This window comes from Leuresthes tenuis, unplaced genomic scaffold (assembly GCF_036924035.1).
Source record: "Leuresthes tenuis unplaced genomic scaffold, fLeuTen1.0.hap1 SCAF_10, whole genome shotgun sequence".
NCBI classification, from domain to species: domain Eukaryota; kingdom Metazoa; phylum Chordata; class Actinopteri; order Atheriniformes; family Atherinopsidae; genus Leuresthes; species Leuresthes tenuis.
This window is the reverse complement of record NW_027325364.1, coordinates 1755793-1778072: the sequence shown is the minus strand read 5'-3', so window position 1 is coordinate 1778072 and position 22280 is coordinate 1755793. Positions and strand designations below refer to the sequence as shown.

Here is a 22280-nt window from a genome sequence, read left to right as displayed (position 1 = left end):
TCTCTGACTCAGACGTAATGTAATAAAGTCTCTTCAAAGCTCAGAATTCAAAACAGACTCACTTTGTTTATTCAGGTTTTACATCAAGAAAACAGGTTCAGACACCCGTTAAAGTGCATGTTATAGCACATCTGTGCATGAATATAGATTTATTTACACATGACAGCACCACTTTTACATTTAAAAGCCTTCAATATTAAATGTTCTGACGAGCTTTTTGAAAAAATATAAATTTTTCTGCCTTTTATCTGGATCTAAGTTGCTTTAATTGCTGTAAAATACAGCTGAAAATGGGATAGATTCAACTTATAATGACATCTGATTTAGTTTCTGCTGGTTTTTCCTCACACTTTTGGCTGATGATGAAATATATTGCATAAAAGGCTCATATTTTACCTGCAGAAACCCTGAAAAATCTCTACTTCACAGTTTCAAACATCACAAACCAGAAAAGTTTTAATCACAGCCTCGATAAACTGATCGTTCAATCTAAACCAGAACAAAGATCCATACAAATATTCACGATAAAAATGCTTTTATTGAGGTTATTAAGTGTCTTTTTGCTGACAGGAAGCCGCCTGCGGCCCTGTTAGCGCCCCCTGCAGGCTGCGGTCTTCATGAAAATGCCGGACTGCAGGATTTGGAAACACTTTCTTCCATCTACAGACAAGACAAAAACTTTGTGGTGCAGCTGGATTACAATGAATTAGAACTAAACATTTGAGAGTGATTAAAACCAGATGAAGATCAATCGGTTAAACTGATGGTTGTTGAGCTTCACTGGATTGGTTGGTTAACTCTCGGAGCTGCTGGTGTCACCAACTGAGGAACCAATAGGATTCATACTCTGAGGAACGTGACCAGAACTTCATCTCAGTCCTCTTTCCTTCCCACATACTTCTTCCCAACAGAAACAAAACACAACTTTTATCTGCCCAACTTTCAAAAGAAAAATCGTCCTGCCAACTTGCTTCGGCCCGTCTTGGTCTTCTCTCTGGAGACGTCGGACAGGAAGTCCTCACTTTGACGTCTTTATCTCCTCAGAATTAGTTGAAATGACGCTTTCGTGTCGGTTTTACTCGGCTCGCCTCTTTCCAAACACCGCCGACACGCTCCTGACAATCCCTCTGACCACGGCCGTGCTCTTCCTCAGCGCCCGGGTCTCCCTGACGAGGTCGACCAGCCCGTGGAACACCAAAAGCACGCCGTGGTACGTCTCGGCCGCCGACACTTCGAAGAAGCCGCAGCGCTGCGTCAGAGCGAGAAGCCGCCCCTCCTCGCCGGAGACGCTGCGGTGAGGCTGCAGGTCACGTTTGTTCCCCACGATGATGAGGGGGATGGACTTCCTGCTGCGGCGGATCGGCGGCAGCTGCTGCTGAACCGCGTCAAAGCTGCGGCGGTCGCAGATGTCGTAGACGAGGATCACGCCATCGGCCCACTGCAGCTGTTTGTCGCTGATGGAGCAGCTCTTCTCTCCTGCCTGAAGGAACCAAAACAATGAATAAAAACCTATTAAATTACTCCATAAGGCAAGGCAAGTTTATTTTATAGCACAATTAAACAACAAGGTGATTAAAACAGAGACATTAAAACAGAAGAAATAAAAAGCATGATTTAAAATTTAAGCAAAAGAAAGAAATAAGAACAATAGATAAAATCAGGAGTTAAAATATGAAACTCAAGCTTATTCAAATGCAGCTGAAAATAGATGTTTCTTCAACCTGGACTTAAATCCTGAGAGTTTCAGCTGATCTGAGGCTTTCTGGGAGTTTGTTCCAGACATGTGGAGCATAGAAGCTGAATGCAGCTTCTCCAGGTCTGGTTCTGACTCTGGGAACTGATAAAGAACCGGATCCAGATGACCTGAGGGGTCTGGGAGGTTCATAGTGGGTCAGGAGGTCTCTGATGCATTTTGGACCATTCAGAGCTTTATGGACCAGCATCAGAACTTTAAAGTCTATCCTCTGATGGACCAGCATCAGAACCTTAAAGTCTATCCTCTGATGGACCAGCATCAGAACTTTAAAGTCTATCCTCTGATGGACCGGCATCAGAACCTTAAAGTCTATCCTCTGATGGACCGGCATCAGAACCTTAAAGTCTATCCTCTGATGGACCGGCAGCCGGTGGAAAGACCTCACAGCTGGACTGATGTGCTCCACTTCTTTGGTCTCAGTGAGGACTCCAGCAGCTGAGTTCTGGATGAGCTGCAGGTGTCTGACTGACCCGTAAAGATGCATAAATCCAACAAATGACTTTTTATTGTATGCTTTTGTCAGCTAACATTTCTTAAAGTCGTTTTTCAGATCATTCTTAAGCTTTTAAAATCAAACTGAGACAGTCTGGACCCACCTGAGAGTCCAAGATGTTGATACAGATCTCCTGACCGTCAATTCTGTCGACTCGACTGTAAACCGACTCTGAAAAAGACAAAAACATATTCAGACAGAGTTCAGCCGATCACATTTAGAACCACAACACAAATAACAATATGAATGAACAAATTAAAGCCTCACCGATGTCTCCGTACTCTCCGATGAATCTTCTGGTCAGAAATCTGACGGTGAGAGCTGCGGAGAAACCAAAAATCAGCATAAAACTGTTAAAAACAGGAAATATTTACACACAAACATAAGAAACAAATGACAAATAACTCTGATTCGTGACGAGATTCAAATGCAACAAACTTCTGACCAGACTTCCCTGTGGTTTATCAAATAAAAGCAACAATAAAAGCTGGAAGTAGACATTAAAGTGGAGCTTTTCTCACCGGTTTTGCCGACGTTGTGCGCTCCAAGCAGGAGGATGTTGACCTCCACCCTTTGCTGGTTTCCCTCCATCACCTCCACACGGCTTTTCTCGACCACAACCATTGGGAATCTGTGCTTTTTCCGTTTGTCACTGGCCGTAAATGCTCTGCGAGTCCTGTGTCAGGTCCTGGCTTTTACATGGACAGAGGGGGCGGGGCTTGGTCTGGCTGCAGGCTGTGATTGGTCGATCGCTCTTATCCGAAGAGGTGGACACTGAGTCATTAGTGCTAACGAGGCAGAGCTGGACTGAGATCAGAGGGAGCCTGGGTGTCATTGTTAGGGCATCTGTTGCTGACTTTGTGAGGACCTAACCCAGCTTTACCCTCACAGTGAGGACACTTCGCACTGTGGGGACGTTTCAGCACATTTTAGCCTGTTTTTTGCACTGTTTTTGTTTAAAGGGTCAGAGTTAGAATCTGTTTAGGATGTGGATCTCCAGGCTGTTTCCCCAGGGGAGGGCTGGTGTTACAGTGTTATTCTGTGGCATCTCCTTAAAACAACACAACAGTTTCTAACTCACAGCTTCTGTTTCAGATGCAAAAAGACGAATATTAAAAGCGTTGACTCATTAGCAAAAGCTTTTCCGTCTTGAATTAATTGTTCCACGTGTGAAGTTAAAGCCAGCAGAATTTTTTCTGCTATTTCTGGCTTCAGGACGGGAGGAGAAACTGCTGAACCTGAACATTTTCCTCTTTCTTCATTTTTCTTCTCCACCTTCTTCAAATTGCTTAATTTTATTCTCCCCTTTCCTCTCTACTTTTTTGTCATCTTTGCTTCTTCTCCTCTTCCTGCTACATCTTACTCCTCCTTCTAACTCCTTTTTCCACTTCTTTTGTTCTTCTTTCTCTTCTGTTCCTCCTCCTTCTGGTATTTCTTCTTTTTCTCCTCCTCTTTCTCCTCATCTCCACCTTCTTCCTTTGCTTCTACTCTCCATCTTTCTCATCCTCCTTTTTACCTTCTTCTTCTTCTCCTCTTTCCCTTTTTACTCCCTCCTTCTGTTCTCTTCATTCTCTCCTTCTTACTCCTACTTAAACTCCCTTTCCTTTCTTTTTATTCTCATTTTTCGCTGCATTTTCTACTTCTTCTACCTCATTCTTTCCTTTTGTCCTCCTTTTCTCTTCTTTCTTGCCTAAATTGTCTCTTTTTTCTTTTTCTCCCATCACCTTCTTCCACAACCATCAACAATTTGTTAATTTAAAGAGAATCGAGTCACCACTCTTTTTTGTGGGTAATCGCTTGTAACGGAGGATTTTTACCCTTTTAACGTGAGGAGAAACTGCGCTGCCCTCTGGTGGCTGAACCCGAGCATCACAGCTGAATGAGGTCATCAGCTGTTCTCCAACCGAAACGCTTGAAATCTTGTTTTACTGTCATATAAATGCGCTTCTTCCATTAAAATATTCAAACTTATAGGTTCCATCTGTACTAAACATCTTTAGTATTCATCTTATTTCTTAAATTTCCTCATAAATACAATCGTCTTATTTACATTTGCACCCGTTTTTAACTTCCAGTAGTTTGTGTTACTTTTTTTACTGATGTCTTTGCTGTTTTATGCTTTAATGCTTTGCATGCTTTATAAAGATATTTGTCTTAATATGAAACCAAAAGAGTAATTTTTCAACATTTACTGTTAATTTACAAGCAAAACTGGGAAAAAATGCATCTATCACAACCTTTCAGACAACAAAAATGATGCCTTAGCATAATGCAAATGATAGTACTGATAGGTTTCTCCCATTTTTCCCCACGCGTCACATATTTCTACTTTTTTTTGCAATTGTAAATTTATTGTCATGTCCGAGAGGCCACAAAGACACCTTAAGAAGCCCACAAAAATGTCAAGGGACTGTAAAACTAAACGTTGTGGTATCTCAGCCTCCAGGGCAGTTTCAGGCCTGGAAATGTGCATAAATAAAGTAAATGTATTACTTTATTACTCAAAAGTAAATGTTTTCAGGTTTAAAAACGTCTCCAGAGCTGCTTTAAATGCTACAAGACTCTTTTTGGCAACTACTTTTGGACAACTTATAAAATCTGTGAAATGAAGCATGATCCATTTCCTGTGTTCAAATCAGTCGAGCTGATAATTAAAATTCACAACAAATAAATTTACACAAAACTCTCGACAACACACCGAGTAAAAAAGTCACGTTTCTACGGTTTATTACATTGTAGAAATATATATAAAAACACTTTCAAACACATTCAGGTGAGAGTATAAACTGCTGAGTCACTTCAGATCAGATAATTACTGATCCATGACCAATAATCCAGGACAAACAGCCTCTCAGATAAGTCTGAACCAGAGAAACTGAACTGATGTTCTCCAAGAGAGGATTTTAAAGGCAGGACTCTGAAGAATCGACACCTAAATGTTTTTAAATCAAGATGAAACGGAATTCTGGCTCCTTGGATGGATAAATAAATGTTTAATGAAAGAAAGGTTCGTACCGATACTCAGAGGAGGTCTTATAACCATCCTTCTTCTCTGGTTTGGAAACAAAACAATCACATCTTTGGAAATATGATGAAATACAACAAAATAAGTCTTAGGTTCTGCTTTTGACACCGAACAACAAAATAAATAAAACACAGAGCAGGTTTATAAGCTACTTAAAGGCTCAAAAAATATCAGTTTGTGCAACTTAAACTTCAAGAGAGTCAAAAAGTCTCATCATTGTCTTCTTTGCTTCTTTCATTTCAGCGTGAAACTTCACTAAAAAAAGGCTTTAATGTAATTTCAGGATCTCCAGGATCCACAGACGCCCGCTTTGACTCGTACATTTGGTTGAATTAATGCTTATTGTTGTAATTTAGATCATTTCTGGGTTTTATTTTAGAGTTTCTGAGTGTAACGATGGTTCCACGCGTTTCCATTCGACTAAATTTAAAGAGATGACGTACAAACGGGATGAATCGGAGCTTTAAAAGTCTCAGATTCAATGTGCCGTTTTCTTCTGTGAATGTTTCCTCGGGTTCTGGACGCCGTCTGGAGACGTTTTTCTTCAGGTGAGCGTTCGATCGTTCGTGCCTTTGCAGGATTTCTGCCGACCGTTTCGCGTCTCGCAGCAGGAACTAACCGACATGTTTGGGCTCAGTCCGGATCACTGGCTCCACATTCAGCACAGGAAGTTTATTCATTCATAGGTTATTTCTCCACAGAAGACATTTGGACTCGTTACTCAGCTGTTTTTCTGAAATCTCCTCCCTCTACTCTCTCTTTTCCCTCTTGGCTGCAGACTGCGACTTCAGACCCAGAAAGTCTCGCAGCCTCTTCCTCAGATTCTTTATTTTGGAATCCCACATCAGCTCTGCTTCCTCTTCCACCCTCGACGTGTCGGACTCCTCCTCGCTGCTCAGTGGACTTCCAGCCGAAGGCGGCGTCTCTGCGTTCGGTGCGATCAGGAGTGAAGGATGCAGCTCTGAACCTAGACTTTCCATCAACTTCTCCTGGAAGCTCTGCTGCAGTTTGTGCAGAGCGTCGTCCTGGAAACGGCAGAGAAAAGGATCAATACTCATGATCTAACCTGAAATAAAGGCTTGAACCTGAAACCTGCAGGTGAGGAGGGTCAGTGAAGACATTCAGATGGCTTCCAGTTTTCTGACATGAACTTAAAGCGGACACATGATGGAAAAATGATTTTTTATGTTCTTGGGAGCTTATATCGAGTGTCTGAAGACACCAGCAGGCGTAACCGTTCAGCTAGAAAGCTTCAGCTAACAAAGTAATGTGGGAACAATAATGTTCATCTTTCAGAAAGGAGCAGCAGTAACTCCTTAGAAGTTGGTGTACATCATCTTCATTAGCTAAGCTGTTAGCGTTAGCTGCTGCTAAAGGAAGAAATCAATCAGTAAATAAACCATGAGGAGTTATTTCATTAGCTAAGCTGTTAGCGTTAGCTTCAGCTAACAAAGTAATGTGGGAACAATAATGTTCATCTTTCAGAAAGGAACAGCAGTAACTCCTTAGAAGTTGGTGTACGTCATCTTCATTAGCTAAGCTGTTAGCGTTAGCTGCTGCTAAAGGAAGAAATCAATCAGTAAATAAACCATGAGGAGTTATTTCATTAGCTAAGCTGTTAGCATTAGCTTCAGCTAACAAAGTAATGTGGGAACAATAATGTTCATCTTTCAGAAAGGAACAGCAGTAACTCCTTAGAAGTTGGTGTACGTCATCTTCATTAGCTAAGCTGTTAGCATTAGCTGCTGCTAAAGGAAGAAATAAATCAGTAAATAAACCATGAGGAGTTATTTGATTAGCTAAGCTGTTAGCATTAGCTGCTGCTAAAGGAAGAAATAAATCAGTAAATAAACCATGAGGAGTTATTTCATTAGCTAAGCTGTTAGCTGCTGCTAAAGGAGGAAATAAATCAGTAAATAAACCATGAGGAGTTATTTCTCAGATGCTTCCATTTCCCTGCTCTTAAGTTCAGGCTCTGAGAGCTGGAACTGATCCTCTTTGTGGCTCAGTTCCTTCAGTCCAGCGTTGAACTGGACCAAGTTGTTAAAACAGTGGGATGAAAAGTGTTTGCTGCACATTCACAGTCTTTAGCTAACTCTGCTGGAACATTAGCCTCAGATATAGTTTATCCACTGGGCTCTTATATCCTCTGAGGCTGCTGCTGGATGGAAGATGCATGCTCCTCAGTGCAGCTGACAGCAGAACATTTCCACCAGAAGCTGGCTTCATCCGTCCAGCAGGGTGGATGTGAGTGGGCGGGGCTTAGCAGAGGAGGCGGAGCCAACTTAAGGAGTGACGTACTTTAGAAATGAAAATCAGAACGGCTCGTTAAATGAGGAACTTTCACACAAAGGTAACTAAATAAATCCCAGGGTTTGTCCTTTTGGTCACGGTTTCTGCTCACTCAAACTGAAATCTGTGCATTTTGTCCATCTGCAGTCGTACCTGTGAGACATCCTCAAACAAAGACCAGATGTCAGAGACAAGCTGAGCAGCTGTTTGATAAGGAGGGGAGCGATGTTGGGTCAGACGCTCCGACATCATCACCAGATCGGACCAGAAGCCAAACTGTGAACAACAACAGAGAAATGATCATCGGCCACAGTCTTAAACACGCCTGTCGGTCGAAAAAGTGTTTGGCTGTTAGCTCGCGCAGCTAACAGGAAGTGTTTGGCCGTTAGCTCGCGCAGCTAACAGGAAGTGTTTGGCCGTTAGCTCGCGCAGCTAACAGGAAGCGTTCGGCCGTCAGCCCGTGCAGCTAACAGGAAGCGTTTGGCCGTTAGCTCGCGCAGCTAACAGGAAGTGTTTGGCCGTTAGCTCGCGCAGCTAACAGGAAGCGTTTGGCCGTTAGCTCGCGCAGCTAACAGGAAGCGTTCGGCCGTCAGCCCGTGCAGCTAACAGGAAGTGTTTGGCCGTTAGCCCGTGCAGCTAACAGGAAGTGTTTGGCCGTTAGTTCGCGCAGCTAACAGAAAGTGTTTGGCCGTTAGCTCGCGCAGCTAACAGGAAGCGTTTGGCCGTCAGCTCGCGCAGCTAACAGGAAGCGTTTGGCCGTCAGCTCGCGCAGCTAACAGGAAGTGTTTGGCCGTTAGCCCGTGCAGCTAACAGGAAGTGTTTGGCCGTTAGTTCGCGCAGCTAACAGAAAGTGTTTGGCCGTTAGCTCGCGCAGCTAACAGGAAGCGTTTGGCCGTCAGCTCGCGCAGCTAACAGGAAGTGTTTATGTGTACGATGTCCGGGTGAAGGATCCGATGTAAAGACTTTCTTACGGACGTTCATTTTACTGATTTTCTGTTGTTTTTATGTGGATAAAATGACAGAAAAACATGAAAAAGATCAGAAGTTGGAGCAGCTAACTTGTGTTCATGTGGAAATGTGATGTCATCATTGATGTCACCAAATGTAAATCAGGGGATTAAATTCACTTTGGGTCACACCTTTTATCTCTTCATTAAATGTAAAGTTTTCTTTAAAAAAAGAGAATTAATATTTCTCTAAAATCATGTGAACTCGCTGGATAAACCGACCTCAGAGAGTCGGCTGCAGCCTTCGACCTTCAGGTGCAGCAGGAGACTCTCGCACCTCTGAAACAGACAAAGAAACAAACGTCACTTTCAAACCGCCTCCGAGGATCATTCAGCTACAGCTGAGTTTTACTCGTGACCGACCCTCTGGTCCTGCAGGCTGAGACCGGTCCTCTGTGGACCCTCTGGTCTGTCGGCGCTGTAGGGGTCCGACGGGTCTGACAGGTCCTGACACAGTGAGCAGATCCATTCCGACCTGCAAGACGACGACGAGGGAGGCAAAGAAAACAGGCACAGTTTGAAATTAGATGAGAAGCATGTTGTTTACGGCTGCTTACGTTCAACCTGTCACCTGTACAGTTTCAGAACTAATCAAATAATAATAATAATGACCATAAATCATCAAAACTACAACTACAGGAATTTATTAACTCAAAAATAACACAAAAAACACAGAAAAACTGGCATTTTTTTCACCGTTTGTGACATTCAAACTCATTGGCTAAGGTCGGAAATCCTCATGAGACAAAACCAGGTGTTAAAAACGGTTTATTAAACGACTGTTGGCGTCCTGGTGCTTATTTAACGCCTGCTGGTGCTTTTAATGGAGTTTAACAGACACCAGGTGGCGCTAAATCGATAGATTTTGACTGTTTGGGTTTCCAGACGCCCACAAGGCTTAGATTATCCTCAAATAAAGTCCTAAACACTTAATAGGACTAACGAGCTCACGGTTAATTATAATGAGCTACAGGACGCAGTGGCTGTGTCTGCACTCTTTAAAGGGGAACTCCGGTGTTTTTAAACCTTATTTCTGTCATGAAATACGTTCATCTGCTCACTGAGAACAGTTTGGTGAAAGTCGGCGTCCTTCAGAAGATATTTAGATAACTGGAGATCCATATAACGGAGAGAACGGGGCTTAGAGGATGCAGCCTCTAAATAAGGCATTATCTGTCTTTATTTCACCAATACTTTAAGAAGAATGAATGAATGAACGTGTGCTATAGCTCTGTTAGCTCATAGCTCTGTTAGCTCATAGCTCTGTTAGCTCATAGCTGCTGTTATGTGGCTACTTGCAGCTATAGGAGAGCTAACGGAGGGATTTCTACACAGGCACTCTACTGGGACCACTTCACTTCATGTTAGCTAATAGCTGCTGTGTTGTTGAGGCCTCAGTATTTTACTTGCAAGGGGAGAACAACACAGGAACCTTCTCTCTGCAGATTCACAGGAGTTCTCCAAAGAGTGGTTGCCCCCCTTTACCTTTTATTAGGTGACACACATACATCCAATCCTCTGTGTGCCCAGGTCTGGTTTATCTCCTGAGTTTGGAGGCATCTCCTTATTTGGGGAGCTATAAAGATAACGATCAGTGGGGAGACAACATTCCTTCTTAAAACACAGCTCCCTTTGTCTCCCAGCTTCTCCTTGTGAAGTTTTGATATATAGGGACTGGATTGTGTAGTGGTGCCATTGCCACCTTTCTGGGTTCAAATCCCCTGTGTGAAAGGTACTACCTCCAGTAGGGGTCCTTAGGCAAGACCCCCTTACCCTATCTGTAAGTCGCTTTGGATAAAAGCGTCTGCTAAATACATATAAAATGGCCTCTCTGGCTGTGACTTTTATATAATGATAATAAGCATAAACTTTTCTGACAGTTGTTGTTATTGGCGGATTTCTACACAGGCACTCTACTGGGACCACTTCATCCACACGCCCCCCTGCAGCACAGTTTATTCACTCCGGTAAGAACGTCCATCTTACTCAAAGTCGTCGTTCACGTTGTCAAAACCTGATAAATATCCTGCCATGTTGCACAAAACTATCAGCAGCAAACTCTGTGTGAAGTTAGCCGACTGTCACAGAGCACGGAGTGAATGAACTGTGCTGCAGGGGGGCGTGTGGGTGAAGTGGTCCCAGTAGAGTGCCTGTGTAGAAATCCCTCTGTTAGCTCTCCTATAGCTGCAAGTAGCCACATAACAGCAGCTATGAGCTAACAGAGCTATAGCACACGTTCATTCATTCATTCTTCTTAAAGTATTGGTGAAATAAAGACAGATAATGCCTTATTTAGAGGCTGCATCCTCTAAGCCCCGTTCACTCCGTTATATGGATCTCCAGTTATCTAAATATCTTCCGAAGGACGCCGACTTTCACCAAACTGTTCTCAGTGAGCAGATGAACGTATTTCATGCCAGAAATAAGGTTTAAAAACACCGGAGTTCCCCTTTAAGAGTTCCTCAGAAAGGTTTGCCGGCTCATTCCGTTTGGAGGCTTGTTTCTTACCAAATGTCAGGTCCCACCGGAGGAACGTGGCAGTCCCTATGGTAACCTCGACCACAGGCGGAGCAGATTTTTGACGAGTCGGGGGATCCACAAGCAGAGCAGGAAAGCACCTCCAGGGACATCGGGGAAGACAGAGGCATTGTGAAGTCTCTGGTGACGTCTGAGTTGTCATCAGATACCTCAGAGTCGTCGGTGATGTCATCCAACATGTCACCGATGGACTGTAACACAGCAAAGCAACAACTCTCTCACTGCTTTGTAAAAGGTATCTGGAATAATAATCAAGATGTACAAGTGTCATCCAACCTGAGAGTCCCCCGTTATCTCCTCCACGTAAACCTCATCTTTCTTGTCTCCTAAGGTCAAACGAAAACGAGGAAGTGGACGTCCACGAGCAGGCAGAGAGACGGGCAGCTTGACCAGAGACACTCTGGGCTCACACCGGAGGGAACTGAGGTCCCGCTGAGTCCCGGACCTTCTGGGCTCTTCTCTCTCACTGTCTGACTTTTCCAGAGAAAGCCACAAAGGTTGGCTGTCCTCAGACGCAGTGGCTGCTTCGCTGTCTGATGTCACCGAGGACAACGACCGCCGTAGAGGTTCAGCGACCTCGGAGAAGGTCGAAGTTGGTGACGACCTTTTCCCTGCAGGTTCTGTGTCGTCAGACAGAGCGGCGCTCAGTTCATCCTCCCCAAGTGCCTGCTGCCCGGAGCCAATCACTGCATTCAGATCAGGATGTTTGGGCAGGTCGTTCGGCGGGGAACCGTGAGGTAAAGCAGAACTTCTGTAGCCCAGAATCTGTTGGCTTGTTGGAGCTGAGTGGCTCTGACTGACAGCATCTCCTCCTGAAGTCCCAGGAAGTGCTTGAAGATTAAGTGAGACTGGACCAAAATATGAGCCGTCACCGTTTTTCTGAACCTGAGGAATGCTGAAAAAGACCAAATCACAACGCTGAGGTGCCGCTGAGAGGAGACCGAGGCTGGAGTTAGAGACCTGGTACACGGTCCGAGGGTCAGACAGCAGCAGGATGGAAGACTGGTTCTGACTGGGAATGAGCTCCTTGTTCAGAACCAGAGATGATTGGACAGGTCTGCAGGTGATACTGGAGAGGGACGGACCTTCCAACTGGGGTAAGCCGGCCTTTAAAGGCTGCACTGCCACACACTGACCACCAGAGGGAGCAGTTTGAGGGCAGATCCAGGATGTGGGAGCAGGGCAGCTGACGAGGGAGGGGACAGTAGAAGAAGAACAGAGGGATGAAGGTAAGACGGCAGCTGAGGAGGTGGAGGGATGGCGACACTGATCTGATGAAGGTTTTGTGGAAGAGGGGGGGCGGATGGAGGTGGAGGAGGAAGCCTTCGAGACTTTCTTCTTTCTCATCTTCCAACTGTGGTTCAAACACGAATTAACGACCTGCGACTTGGTAAGAACGTTGATTTTAATAGCCGAGTCTGGACCTTTGGTCGTCGCGGGAGACGGAAGCTCATTGGATGGTGCAGCAACTGATGAGGAGGAGGAGGAAGACGGATCAAACCGACTGGACGGGAGCTGCTGCTGCACCTGAGAGGCAGGAGGATTTACGTCAAAGGGAACTGAGGAGGAAGGAGGAAGACCCGACTGTGAGGGTGGAGAGACGCAGCTGATGGGAGGCGTGTCGGCTCTGATGGAGGCGTGACTGCAGGTGGAGGTGGGAGGACCAGCTGCAGAGGAGCAGGAGCAGGAAGAAAGCAGTGCATGCAACAGGTTGGAAGGAGAAACCGACGGTGTGGGCCTCACTGGAGGAGCCGGAGGCCCGGAGGTGGGAGGACTAAAGCTGGGGGTGGAGGCCAGTCTGGTGGAGCGGGAGGAGGAGAATGAATGGGAAGCGTAGGGGGGGGGGGGGACGATACTGATGAGTGGAGGCCGGAGGGTGACTGGGAACAGGTGAAGCAGCGCTGCTACTGGTCCCAGTTTGGAGGTGAGAGTTACAGAAGGCTGCTTCATGGGTGGAGGAGGTGGAGGCAGCAGCCGGACTGGAAACAGGAGCGCCGTCAGAGGTCGTCTGAGTGTTGCCGAGGGGAACGGAGGTGGTGGGGGGGGCCCTGACGGCGGGGGAGGAGTGTGAAGCGGCGCTTTCTGCTTCGTTCTGCGACACAGAGAAGGGGATCCATGAAATTTTAAGTTTACCTGCAAACAGGGAAAAAAAAGTCAATGCATCCCAACTTTCTTTGATTTGAGGTCATAGATCCATTTCCAAACATTTATCTGTGCAGCACAGACTCCAGAAAGCCCCCCCCCCCATGTCCCAAACACCACTTCATCCTAATGTTCAGCCTCAGGGTTCCTCAAAGAGACAAAAGGTCTTTAAATCCACTGTGGCGGACCGATGGTCTGATTCAGGTTTTCTCTTTATTAGAAGTTAGCAAAGAAACTAATAAAATCCTCAGACCTGAACCCAACAAACAGGACCGGGTAAAAAGCTCAGCTCACCAAAGTTTCTAATGTTGTCCACAGACTGCTTGTTGACGATGACCATCAGGTCAGACATGGTTGCCGGGGGAGACGGGTCCTGCTCGGAGAGATCCTTCACCTGAGATGAGATCTGGGAAAGGAACACGAGCAAAAGTCTGACTGGCAACACTTAAATCTGCACTTCAGCTGTCTTTGGACTCAATAAAAGGTGCCACAGCAGCACCGTGCTGCACATTTGGTGCAAACTTTAAGAGATTTGGATGTTTGACAGCAGGTGGGGGGGTCTCACCTGAGATATGTTGGCTACCAGAGCCAGCAGTTCTGTGGTGTTTCGGGCCTTTTCTGCATTTTCAGCGGCTGACGTGTAACTCTGCTGCAGCTGCTTCACTTTCAGCATCCTCATGTTGAGCCTCTCTCGCTCCAACTCGCACACCTTCTGTTCACGCACACACACGAAGAGACACGGCGCTCAGCAGCTCGCAAACACAACAGCTGTGCAATAAAAGGTTTGAATTTAGGGTCTTTTCTCCTGTGTTTCCATTAAAGGGAACAAGTTCAATAAAAAGGAGGTTTTAGGAGGTTTAAAGGGTATTTTTAAACCTTATTTCTGGCATGAAATACGTTCATCTGCTCACTGAGAACAGTTTGGTGAAAGTCGGCGTCCTTCTGAAGATATTTAGATAACTGGAGATCCATATAACGGAGTGAACGGGGCTTAGAGGATGCAGCCTCTAAATAAGGCATTATCTGTCTTTATTTCACCAATACTTTAAGAAGAATGAATGAATGAACGTGTGCTATAGCTCTGTTAGCTCGTAGCTGCTGTTAGCTCATAGCTCTGTTAGCTCATAGCTCTGTTAGCTCATAGCTGCTGTTATGTGGCTACTTGCAGCTATAGGAGAGCTAACGGAGGGATTTCTACACAGGCACTCTACTGGGACCACTTCATCCACACGCCCCCCTGCAGCACAGCTCATTCACTCCGGTAAGAACGTCCATCTTACTCAAAGTCGTCGTTCACGTTGTCAAAATCTGATAAATATCCTGCCATGTTGCACAAAACTATCAGCAGCAAACTCTGTGTGAAGTTAGCCGACTGTCACAGAGCACGGAGTGAATAAACTGTGCTGCAGGGGGGCGTGTGGATGAAGTGGTCCCAGTAGAGTGCCTGTGTAGAAATCCCTCCGTTAGCTCTCCTGTAGCTGCAAGTAGCCACATAACAGAGCTATGAGCTAACAGAGCTATGAGCTAACAGCAGCTACGAGCTAACAGAGCTATGAGCTAACAGCAGCTATGAGCTAACAGAGCTATGAGCTAACAGAGCTATAGCACACGTTCATTCATTCATTCTTCTTAAAGTATTGGTGAAATAAAGACAGATAATGCCTTATTTAGAGGCTGCATCCTCTAAGCCCCGTTCACTCCGTTATATGGATCTCCAGTTATCTAAATATCTTCCGAAGGACGCCGACTTTCACCAAACTGTTCTCAGTGAGCAGATGAACGTATTTCAGCCAGAAATAATGTTTAAAAACACCGGAGTTCCCCTTTAAGACACCGGTTTCTTCCCCACTCCCACAAAAAGAATCAAACTTGGTGCAGATACCTGAATCTCGTTCATGATATGTTCTATCCTCCCTTTCAGATGTATAACCAAAAGGCTGAAATATTTCTTGAGTCCTGTCGTCACCGACATCTGACTTGAAACCAGAAAGTTCAGCCTGGAACAGAAACAAGGTGTGGGTGCAGTTTATTTCACCAGGAAGAGTTCTGGTGATGTTCTACACTTTTCCTCCTGTTGGTAAACCTCATGTTCAGACTCACAGTTTCTGTTGTGCTCATCAAGTTAAGGTCAGAAGTTCAGGTGAAGCTGAGAGACGTTTTGTTAGAAAGTTACAGCCGAAGACGAGTAAAAACAAAGAGCTGGAACCAATTATAGAGCTGAAGCAGTTTTTCATCACATTCACCAGGTCCAGAAGGGAAACCAGCGACCCTCCCCAGCTCCTCCTGGGGGTCCTGAGGCGTTCCCAGGCCTGATGGGATATATAATCCCTCCAGTGGGTTCTGGTTCTGACCCGGGGCCTCCTCCCAGGAGGCATCCTAACCAGAGGAACCACCTCAGCTGACTCCTTTCTATGTGGAGGAGCAGCGGCTCGACTCCGAGCTCCTCCCGGATGATGGAGCCCCTCCCCCCGGATGATGGAGCTCCTCCCTCCAGATGGTGGAGCTCCTCCCTCCAGATGGTGGAGCTCCTCCCTCCAGATGGTGGAGCTCCTCCCCCATATTGTGGAGCTCCTCCCTCCAGATGGTGGAGCTCCTTCCTCCAGATGGTGGAGCTCCTCCCCCATATTGTGGAGCTCCTCCCCCCGGAAGATGGAGCTCCTCCCCACTAAATGGTGGAGCTCCTCCCCCTATCTCTAAGGTTGGGCCCCGCCCCCCTCTGAAGGTTGAAACTCATTTCAGCCGCTTGTATCCAGGACCTCTGGAAGAGCTGCTTCACACTCAGCTGTGAACTGAAGGCCTGAAGAAGCCAACAGAACCACATCATCTGCAGAGAGCAGAGCTGTAACCCTGAGGTTCCCAGACCAGACGCCCTCCTCCCCCCGACTACATCTCCAGATCCTGTCCATAAAAACCACAAACACATGTGGCCTGGACGGCCAAACTCCCATGATCCCTCAGAGACTCAGATCTGGTCCACTGGTCCATGACCTGCGTGGAAACCGCTGAATCTGAGGTTCAACAACCAGTCGGAGCTTCCTCTTTAACACCCTGGAGTAAACCTTCCTGGGGAGGCGGAGCAGTGTGACCCACTCTCCGGGCCGGTGTTGTCCCAGACATCCATGCCTCAGCTCACACAAAGCCCCGAGACCTCCTATGAAAGGCTTCCTCGGTTCTAAACTAGATGATGGAGAGTATCAGCGTATAAGCAGAGAGGGTCAAACCTGTGTATACCCAAAATGAGCCAAATGGACCAAAGCACCCTGTTAGAGAAGCTAAGCAGAACAGGCACAAACACACTGCAATTCCATATGTGGCCGGAGTCTCTGAGAAACTTATTTTCTGCAAACATGACACTTCAGCAAACTTCAAACCCAAGAGCACCTCAGACAGAGACCGCTTCACCCAAAGGACAGAACCCCCAAACAAAACCTGAGAGGTGTTGATAGGGTTCTTATTAACCAAGTCCCGCCTTAAACAGAAAGAACCAGAGATCAGTATTAAGTTGAGCTTTTGCAAAAGGTTCAGCCACAGATGTATGTGTCTAAGCAACCTCCAGCTGCCTCCAGCTGCCTCCAGCTGCCTCCAGCAGCTTCCAGCTGCCTCCAGCAGCCTCCAGCAGCTTCCAGCTGCCTCCAGCTGCCTCCAGCTGCCTCCAGCTGCCTCCAGCAACCTCCAGCAGCCTCCAGCAGCCTCCAGCAGCCTCCAGCAGCCTCCAGCAGCTTCCAGCTGCCTCCAGCTGCCTCCAGCTGCCTCCAGCTGCCTCCAGCAACCTCCAGCAGCCTCCAGCTGCCTCCAGCTGCCTCCAGCAGCTTCCAGCTGCCTCCAGCAGCCTCCAGCAGCCTCCAGCTGCCTCCAGCTGCCTCCAGCAACCTCCAGCAGCCTCCAGCAGCCTCCAGCAGCCTCCAGCAGCCTCCAGCAGCCTCCAGCAGCCTCCAGCAGCCTCCAGCAGCCTCCAGCAGCCTCCAGCTGCCTCCAGCTGCCTCCAGCTGCCTCCAGCTGCCTCCAGCAGCCTCCAGCTGCCTCCAGCAGCCTCCAGCAGCCTCCAGCTGCCTCCAGCTGCCTCCAGCTGCCTCCAGCTGCCTCCAGCTGCCTCCAGCTGCCTCCAGCAACCTCCAGCAGCCTCCAGCTGCCTCCAGCTGCCTCCAGCTGCCTCCAGCAGCCTCCAGCTGCCTCCAGCTGCCTCCAGCTGCCTCCAGCTGCCTCCAGCTGCCTCCAGCTGCCTCCCTGCAGCAGCAGCCTCCAGCTGCCTCCAGCAGCCTCCAGCTGCCTCCAGCTGCCTCCAGCTGCCTCCAGCTGCCTCCAGCTGCCTCCAGCAGCCTCCAGCAGCCTCCAGCTGCCTCCAGCTGCCTCCAGCTGCCTCCAGCACCCTCCAACTGCCTCCAGCAGCCTCCAGCTGCCTCCAGCTGCCTCCAGCTGCCTCCAGCTGCCTCCAGCTGCCTCCCTGCAGCAGCAGCCTCCAGCTGCCTCCAGCAGCCTCCAGCAGCCTCCAGCTGCCTCCAGCAGCCTCCAGCTGCCTCCAGCAGCCTCCAGCTGCCTCCAGCTGCCTCCAGCTGCCTCCAGCTGCCTCCAGCTGCCTCCAGCTGCCTCCAGCTGCCTCCAGCTGCCTCCAGCAGCCTCCAGCAGCCTCCAGCAGCCTCCAGCAGCCTCCAGCTGCCTCCAGCTGCCTCCAGCAGCCTCCAGCAGCCTCCAGCAGCCTCCAGCAGCCTCCAGCAGCCTCCAGCTGCCTCCAGCTGCCTCCAGCTGCCTCCAGCTGCCTCCAGCTGCCTCCAGCTGCCTCCAGCTGCCTCCAGCTGTCTCCAGCTGCCTCCAGCTGCCTCCAGCTGCCTCCAGCTGCCTCCAGCTGCCTCCAGCTGCCTCCAGCTGCCTCCAGCTGCCTCCAGCTGCCTCCCTGCAGCAGCCTGGTTTTATTCAGAGATAAGGAAAGGGGAAGAGCTTTACAAAACTAAAGGTTGCACAGAAAGTTCAGAGCGCGGGACTCTGTTGAATGTTTAGCTATGGAGACACATCTGTAAACTGGTTTGAATCAGGACTCGAGCACAACCTGGACGCCTTCGCAGCAGCTTTTATTCACGAGGCAAGAATTCTGCTTTCTTCACATAAAGGCATCTGTCCTGGATAATAATATCTGAACTTTAGCTTTAAGAACAAACCAAAGACACTCAGAGCTGGAACCAAACATAACAAGTGTGTCGGTGTGAGAGTTTCTGCTTTGACTTTTAAAATGAAACCAACCGGGGATGTACCTCTTGTCCATGTCCTGCAGACTCTTCCTGGAAGCATCCATCTGGGCTCTGAGTGGCTGAATGCAGGCGTCCAGCTCCTCCCTCAGACTCTCCAACGCCTCGTTGGCAAACTGGAACCTGAACAGAGGAGACGTCTTCACCACCAACTCCAACAAACAAACCGATTCTCTGGGAGGCTGCAGCTTCACGGGGAAAGATGTGTCAGACCTGTGGTTCATGTGAGCCACCAGCTGACAGTCTCTGCAGGTGAGCTGCCGGCAGGTGAAGCAGAAGAGTTTGAGCGGCTCAAAGGGATGGAGTCTGCAGAACTTTGTGGGAGAAATCAAGCTGTGTTCTGAGGACAAAAAACAGATGTTAAGGGGTCGAAAAGCAAGAAACCGGAAAACAGAGAGAAGGAAACAGGCAGAAAAGAATAAAGTAGCTCCACTGAGGATTTAAAACTCTTCTGACATTCAGCTGAATCATAAATGTAACAAACACCGTGTGGGTCATTATTTATGGAACAGAAACAGAGCAGAGTGTGAGAAACTAAGTGAACCCTCACTGCTTCCACAGGAACTCAGAGGGTAAGAAGCAGCCAGGAGCTGCTGATCAATGCTCTGATTAACTGATCAGTCAGTGTGAGCAGCTCTGTTGGCTTATAGAGGCTTTCTGCACACTGGGATGATGTCATCGACGCCCGCCGCTGCAGTCGTCCCAATCACCAGCAATAGTGCACGTTTGTTCATTCATTAGCTCTCCTTTAGCTGCAAGTAGCCACATAACAGCAGCTATGAGCTAACAGAGCTATGAGCTAACAGAGCTATAGCTAACAGCAGCTATGAGCTAACAGAGCTATGAGCTAACAGAGCTATGAGCTAACAGAGCTATGAGCTAACAGCAGCTATAGCACACGTTCATTCATTCATTCATTCATTCATTAGCTCTCCTAGCTAATGATTAGCTTAGCTTGATTATTCTAACAGCATCTTTACGGGTCAGTTAGACACCTGCAGCTCATCCAGAACTCAGCTGCTGGAGTCCTACTGAGACCAAAGAAGTGGAGCACATCAGTCCAGCTGTGAGGTCTTTCCACCGGCTGCCGGTCCATCAGAGGATAGACTTTAAGGTTCTGATGCCGGTCCATCAGAGGATAGACTTTAAGGTTCTGATGCCGGTCCATCAGAGGATAGACTTTAAGGTTCTGATGCCGGTCCATCAGAGGATAGACTTTAAAGTTCTGATGCCGGTCCATCAGAGGATAGACTTTAAGGTTCTGATGCCGGTCCATCAGAGGATAGACTTTAAAGTTCTGATGCCGGTCCATCAGAGGATAGACTTTAAAGTTCTGATGCCGGTCCATCAGAGGATAGACTTTAAGGTTCTGATGCCGGTCCATCAGAGGATAGACTTTAAGGTTCTGATGCCGGTCCATCAGAGGATAGACTTTAAGGTTCTGATGCTGGTCCATAAAGCTCTGAATGGTCCAAAATACATCAGTGACCTCCTGACCCACTATGAACCTCCCAGACCCCTCAGGTCATCTGGATCCGGTTCTTTATCAGTTCCCAGAGTCAGAACCAGACCTGGAGAAGCTGCATTCAGCTTCTATGCTCCACATGTCTGGAACAAACTCCCAGAAAGCCTCAGATCAGCTGAAACACTCAGGATTTAAGTCCAGGTTGAAGAAAACATCTATTTTCAGCTGCTTTTGAATAAGCTTGAGTTTCAAAACGGAATCATATTTTAACTCCTGATTTTATCCTTTTTGTCGTTGAATTGTGCTACACAAATAAACTTGCCTTGCCTTTAGCTGCAAGTAGCCACATAACAGCAGCTATGAGCTAACAGAGCTATGAGCTAACAGAGCTATAAGCTAACAGCAGCTATGAGCTAACAGCAGCTATGAGCTAACAGAGCTATGAGCTAACAGAGCTATGAGCTAACAGAGCTATGAGCTAACAGCAGCTATGAGCTAACAGCAGCTATGAGCTAACAGAGCTATAGCACACGTTCATTCATTCATTCTTCTTAAAGTATTGGTGAAATAAAGACAGATAAAGCCTTATTTAGAGGCTGCATCCTCGAAGCCCCGTTCTCTCCGTTATATGGATCTCCAGTTATCTAAATATCTTCTGAAGGACGCCGACTTTCACCAAACTGTTCTCAGTGAGCAGATGAACGTATTTCATGCCAGAAATAAGGTTTAAAAACACCGGAGTTCCCCTTTAAGGACAGTTTTCAGTAACATAGCTCAAAAACATCGAGCTAAAGGAAGACCAAATCTGACCTTCTGGGAGCTGGTTGAGGAGCCTGTGAGATCTGGTCAGCGTGACTCTTCGATGAGCCGAAACACACTCGTCACACAGAGCTTCATTACAGTCCAGACACCAGCATGTGGCTGCGAGGCCGTCACAGTTGCTGCACTGAGGAGAGCAACAGAAGGAAGCATGTCAGAGAAAATGCACTCGGATCACATTGTTGTGACTTTCTCTGGACGTTTCATTTAATATGCTACACTCAGCAGATAAAGATGAGACAGATTCAGCTGAGTCCAATGATGGTTTATTGCAGAGTTACAACATGACCATGCATGAGAAGCAGCCTGGGCAAAGTCTGAAGTCTCTCCTGAAAGTTTCCCTCTTTTATACAATCTGGGCCTGAGGCAGCTCCTCCCCAGGTCCTTTCATATGGCGTATTTTCCCCATCTTTCCACCATTATGTCTTATTTACTCATTTTACCCGAGGCTGGGTCCGTTGTCCTGTCTTTATTTATTCATATAATAGTCCCTCCTCCGACTCCTGACCTTTCCCCTACATCCAGATCTCCTTTGATCATCTTTGGCTGCACTTAGCGTGGAGACCATGGCTGTTAATTAGCTCCTTTGATCATCATTTTGACTGTTATTAGCGTGGGGGCCACACATTATAGTCCTAACTATAAAACAGAGAAGGTGTCAGGCTTTGTGAAGCCCTTCCTGGACATAAGCGCTCGCACATGCATTCATTAAGGATCGACTCAGAGCTACACGTTGGTGTTTTCCATAGTATTACATTCAGGGATTGTTAGACATCCTGGTAACCAGACACTACAGCATCATGAAACAAATTCACATGTTATACATCACAGTTTCAGGTGCAATTACTGTTATTTCATCACTTTTTCATAGATGAAACGACTGCAGCTCTCTGGGCTGAGTCCAGCCGGACTTTGGGTGCACGGGGAAGGTGTTTATGCAGCGTTCAGTCCTGTTAAACGACTGCGAAGTTTGGATATTTATCGGCTCCGTCTCCGATCGGCATTGATCGGAACAGAAAGTGGTAAAGCACAGAGTCAGTTATAGTCTTCTGAGGAGAAAAGAGGCTTAAATAATAATATCTTGAGAGCTGCTCTGACCACTGAGGCGAAGGTATAGTTGATCGTTCTTATCTGGTCTATCTTCCCTCCCCGACCACAGCTGAAGTTACCCAGACACAGTCGTAAATACCAGCCCCCCCCCCTTAAAGTGCAGCTATCTCATTACAACAAGCCCACCATTGTAAGGAGGAATTTAAGAAAACCGGGAGGCAGCGTGCAGCTCGGTCATTTGCAGGTTAGACACAGTAATACAAGCATGGAAGAATCAATTTTCCATTACGTTCAACTAGAATAAAGCTGAAAGAAAGATGCTGCGCTCACAGCTGAAAGAGTGGGCACAATTCCCCCTTTTCTGCACGTAAACCTGCGTTTACCAACCACAACATGTCAGGTGGAGGCTCTGAAACCAACAGCAACAACTTGTAGTCTAAAACAAACCAGATTTAT

At 47.2% G+C, this 22280-nt stretch overlaps 2 protein-coding genes across 2 annotated transcripts; both read right to left on the bottom strand.

Moving 5' to 3' along the window:
- Positions 1-652: 652 nt before the first annotated feature.
- LOC140315891 (ras-like protein family member 11B) lies at positions 653-2930 on the bottom strand. The gene is made up of 4 exons (XM_072393500.1): positions 2771-2930; positions 2517-2570; positions 2353-2420; positions 653-1480 (listed from the first exon to the last, which is right to left on the bottom strand). Exons 1-4 carry the CDS (start codon positions 2871-2873, stop codon positions 1076-1078), a joined length of 630 nt encoding a protein of 209 aa, XP_072249601.1. The 5' UTR covers positions 2874-2930; the 3' UTR covers positions 653-1075.
- Positions 2931-4979: 2049 nt separating this feature from the next.
- Positions 4980-21183, bottom strand: trim33l (tripartite motif containing 33, like). Its single transcript, XM_072393381.1, has 12 exons — positions 21127-21183; positions 20766-20901; positions 18497-18830; positions 16301-16430; positions 13819-13965; positions 13574-13659; positions 11388-13203; positions 11082-11302; positions 8937-9048; positions 8796-8852; positions 7720-7842; positions 4980-6299 (listed from the first exon to the last, which is right to left on the bottom strand). The coding sequence occupies exons 1-12, from the start codon at positions 21181-21183 to the stop codon at positions 6024-6026; spliced, it is 3495 nt and encodes a 1164-aa protein (XP_072249482.1). The 3' UTR covers positions 4980-6023.
- Between the last annotated feature and the right edge of the window lie 1097 nt (positions 21184-22280).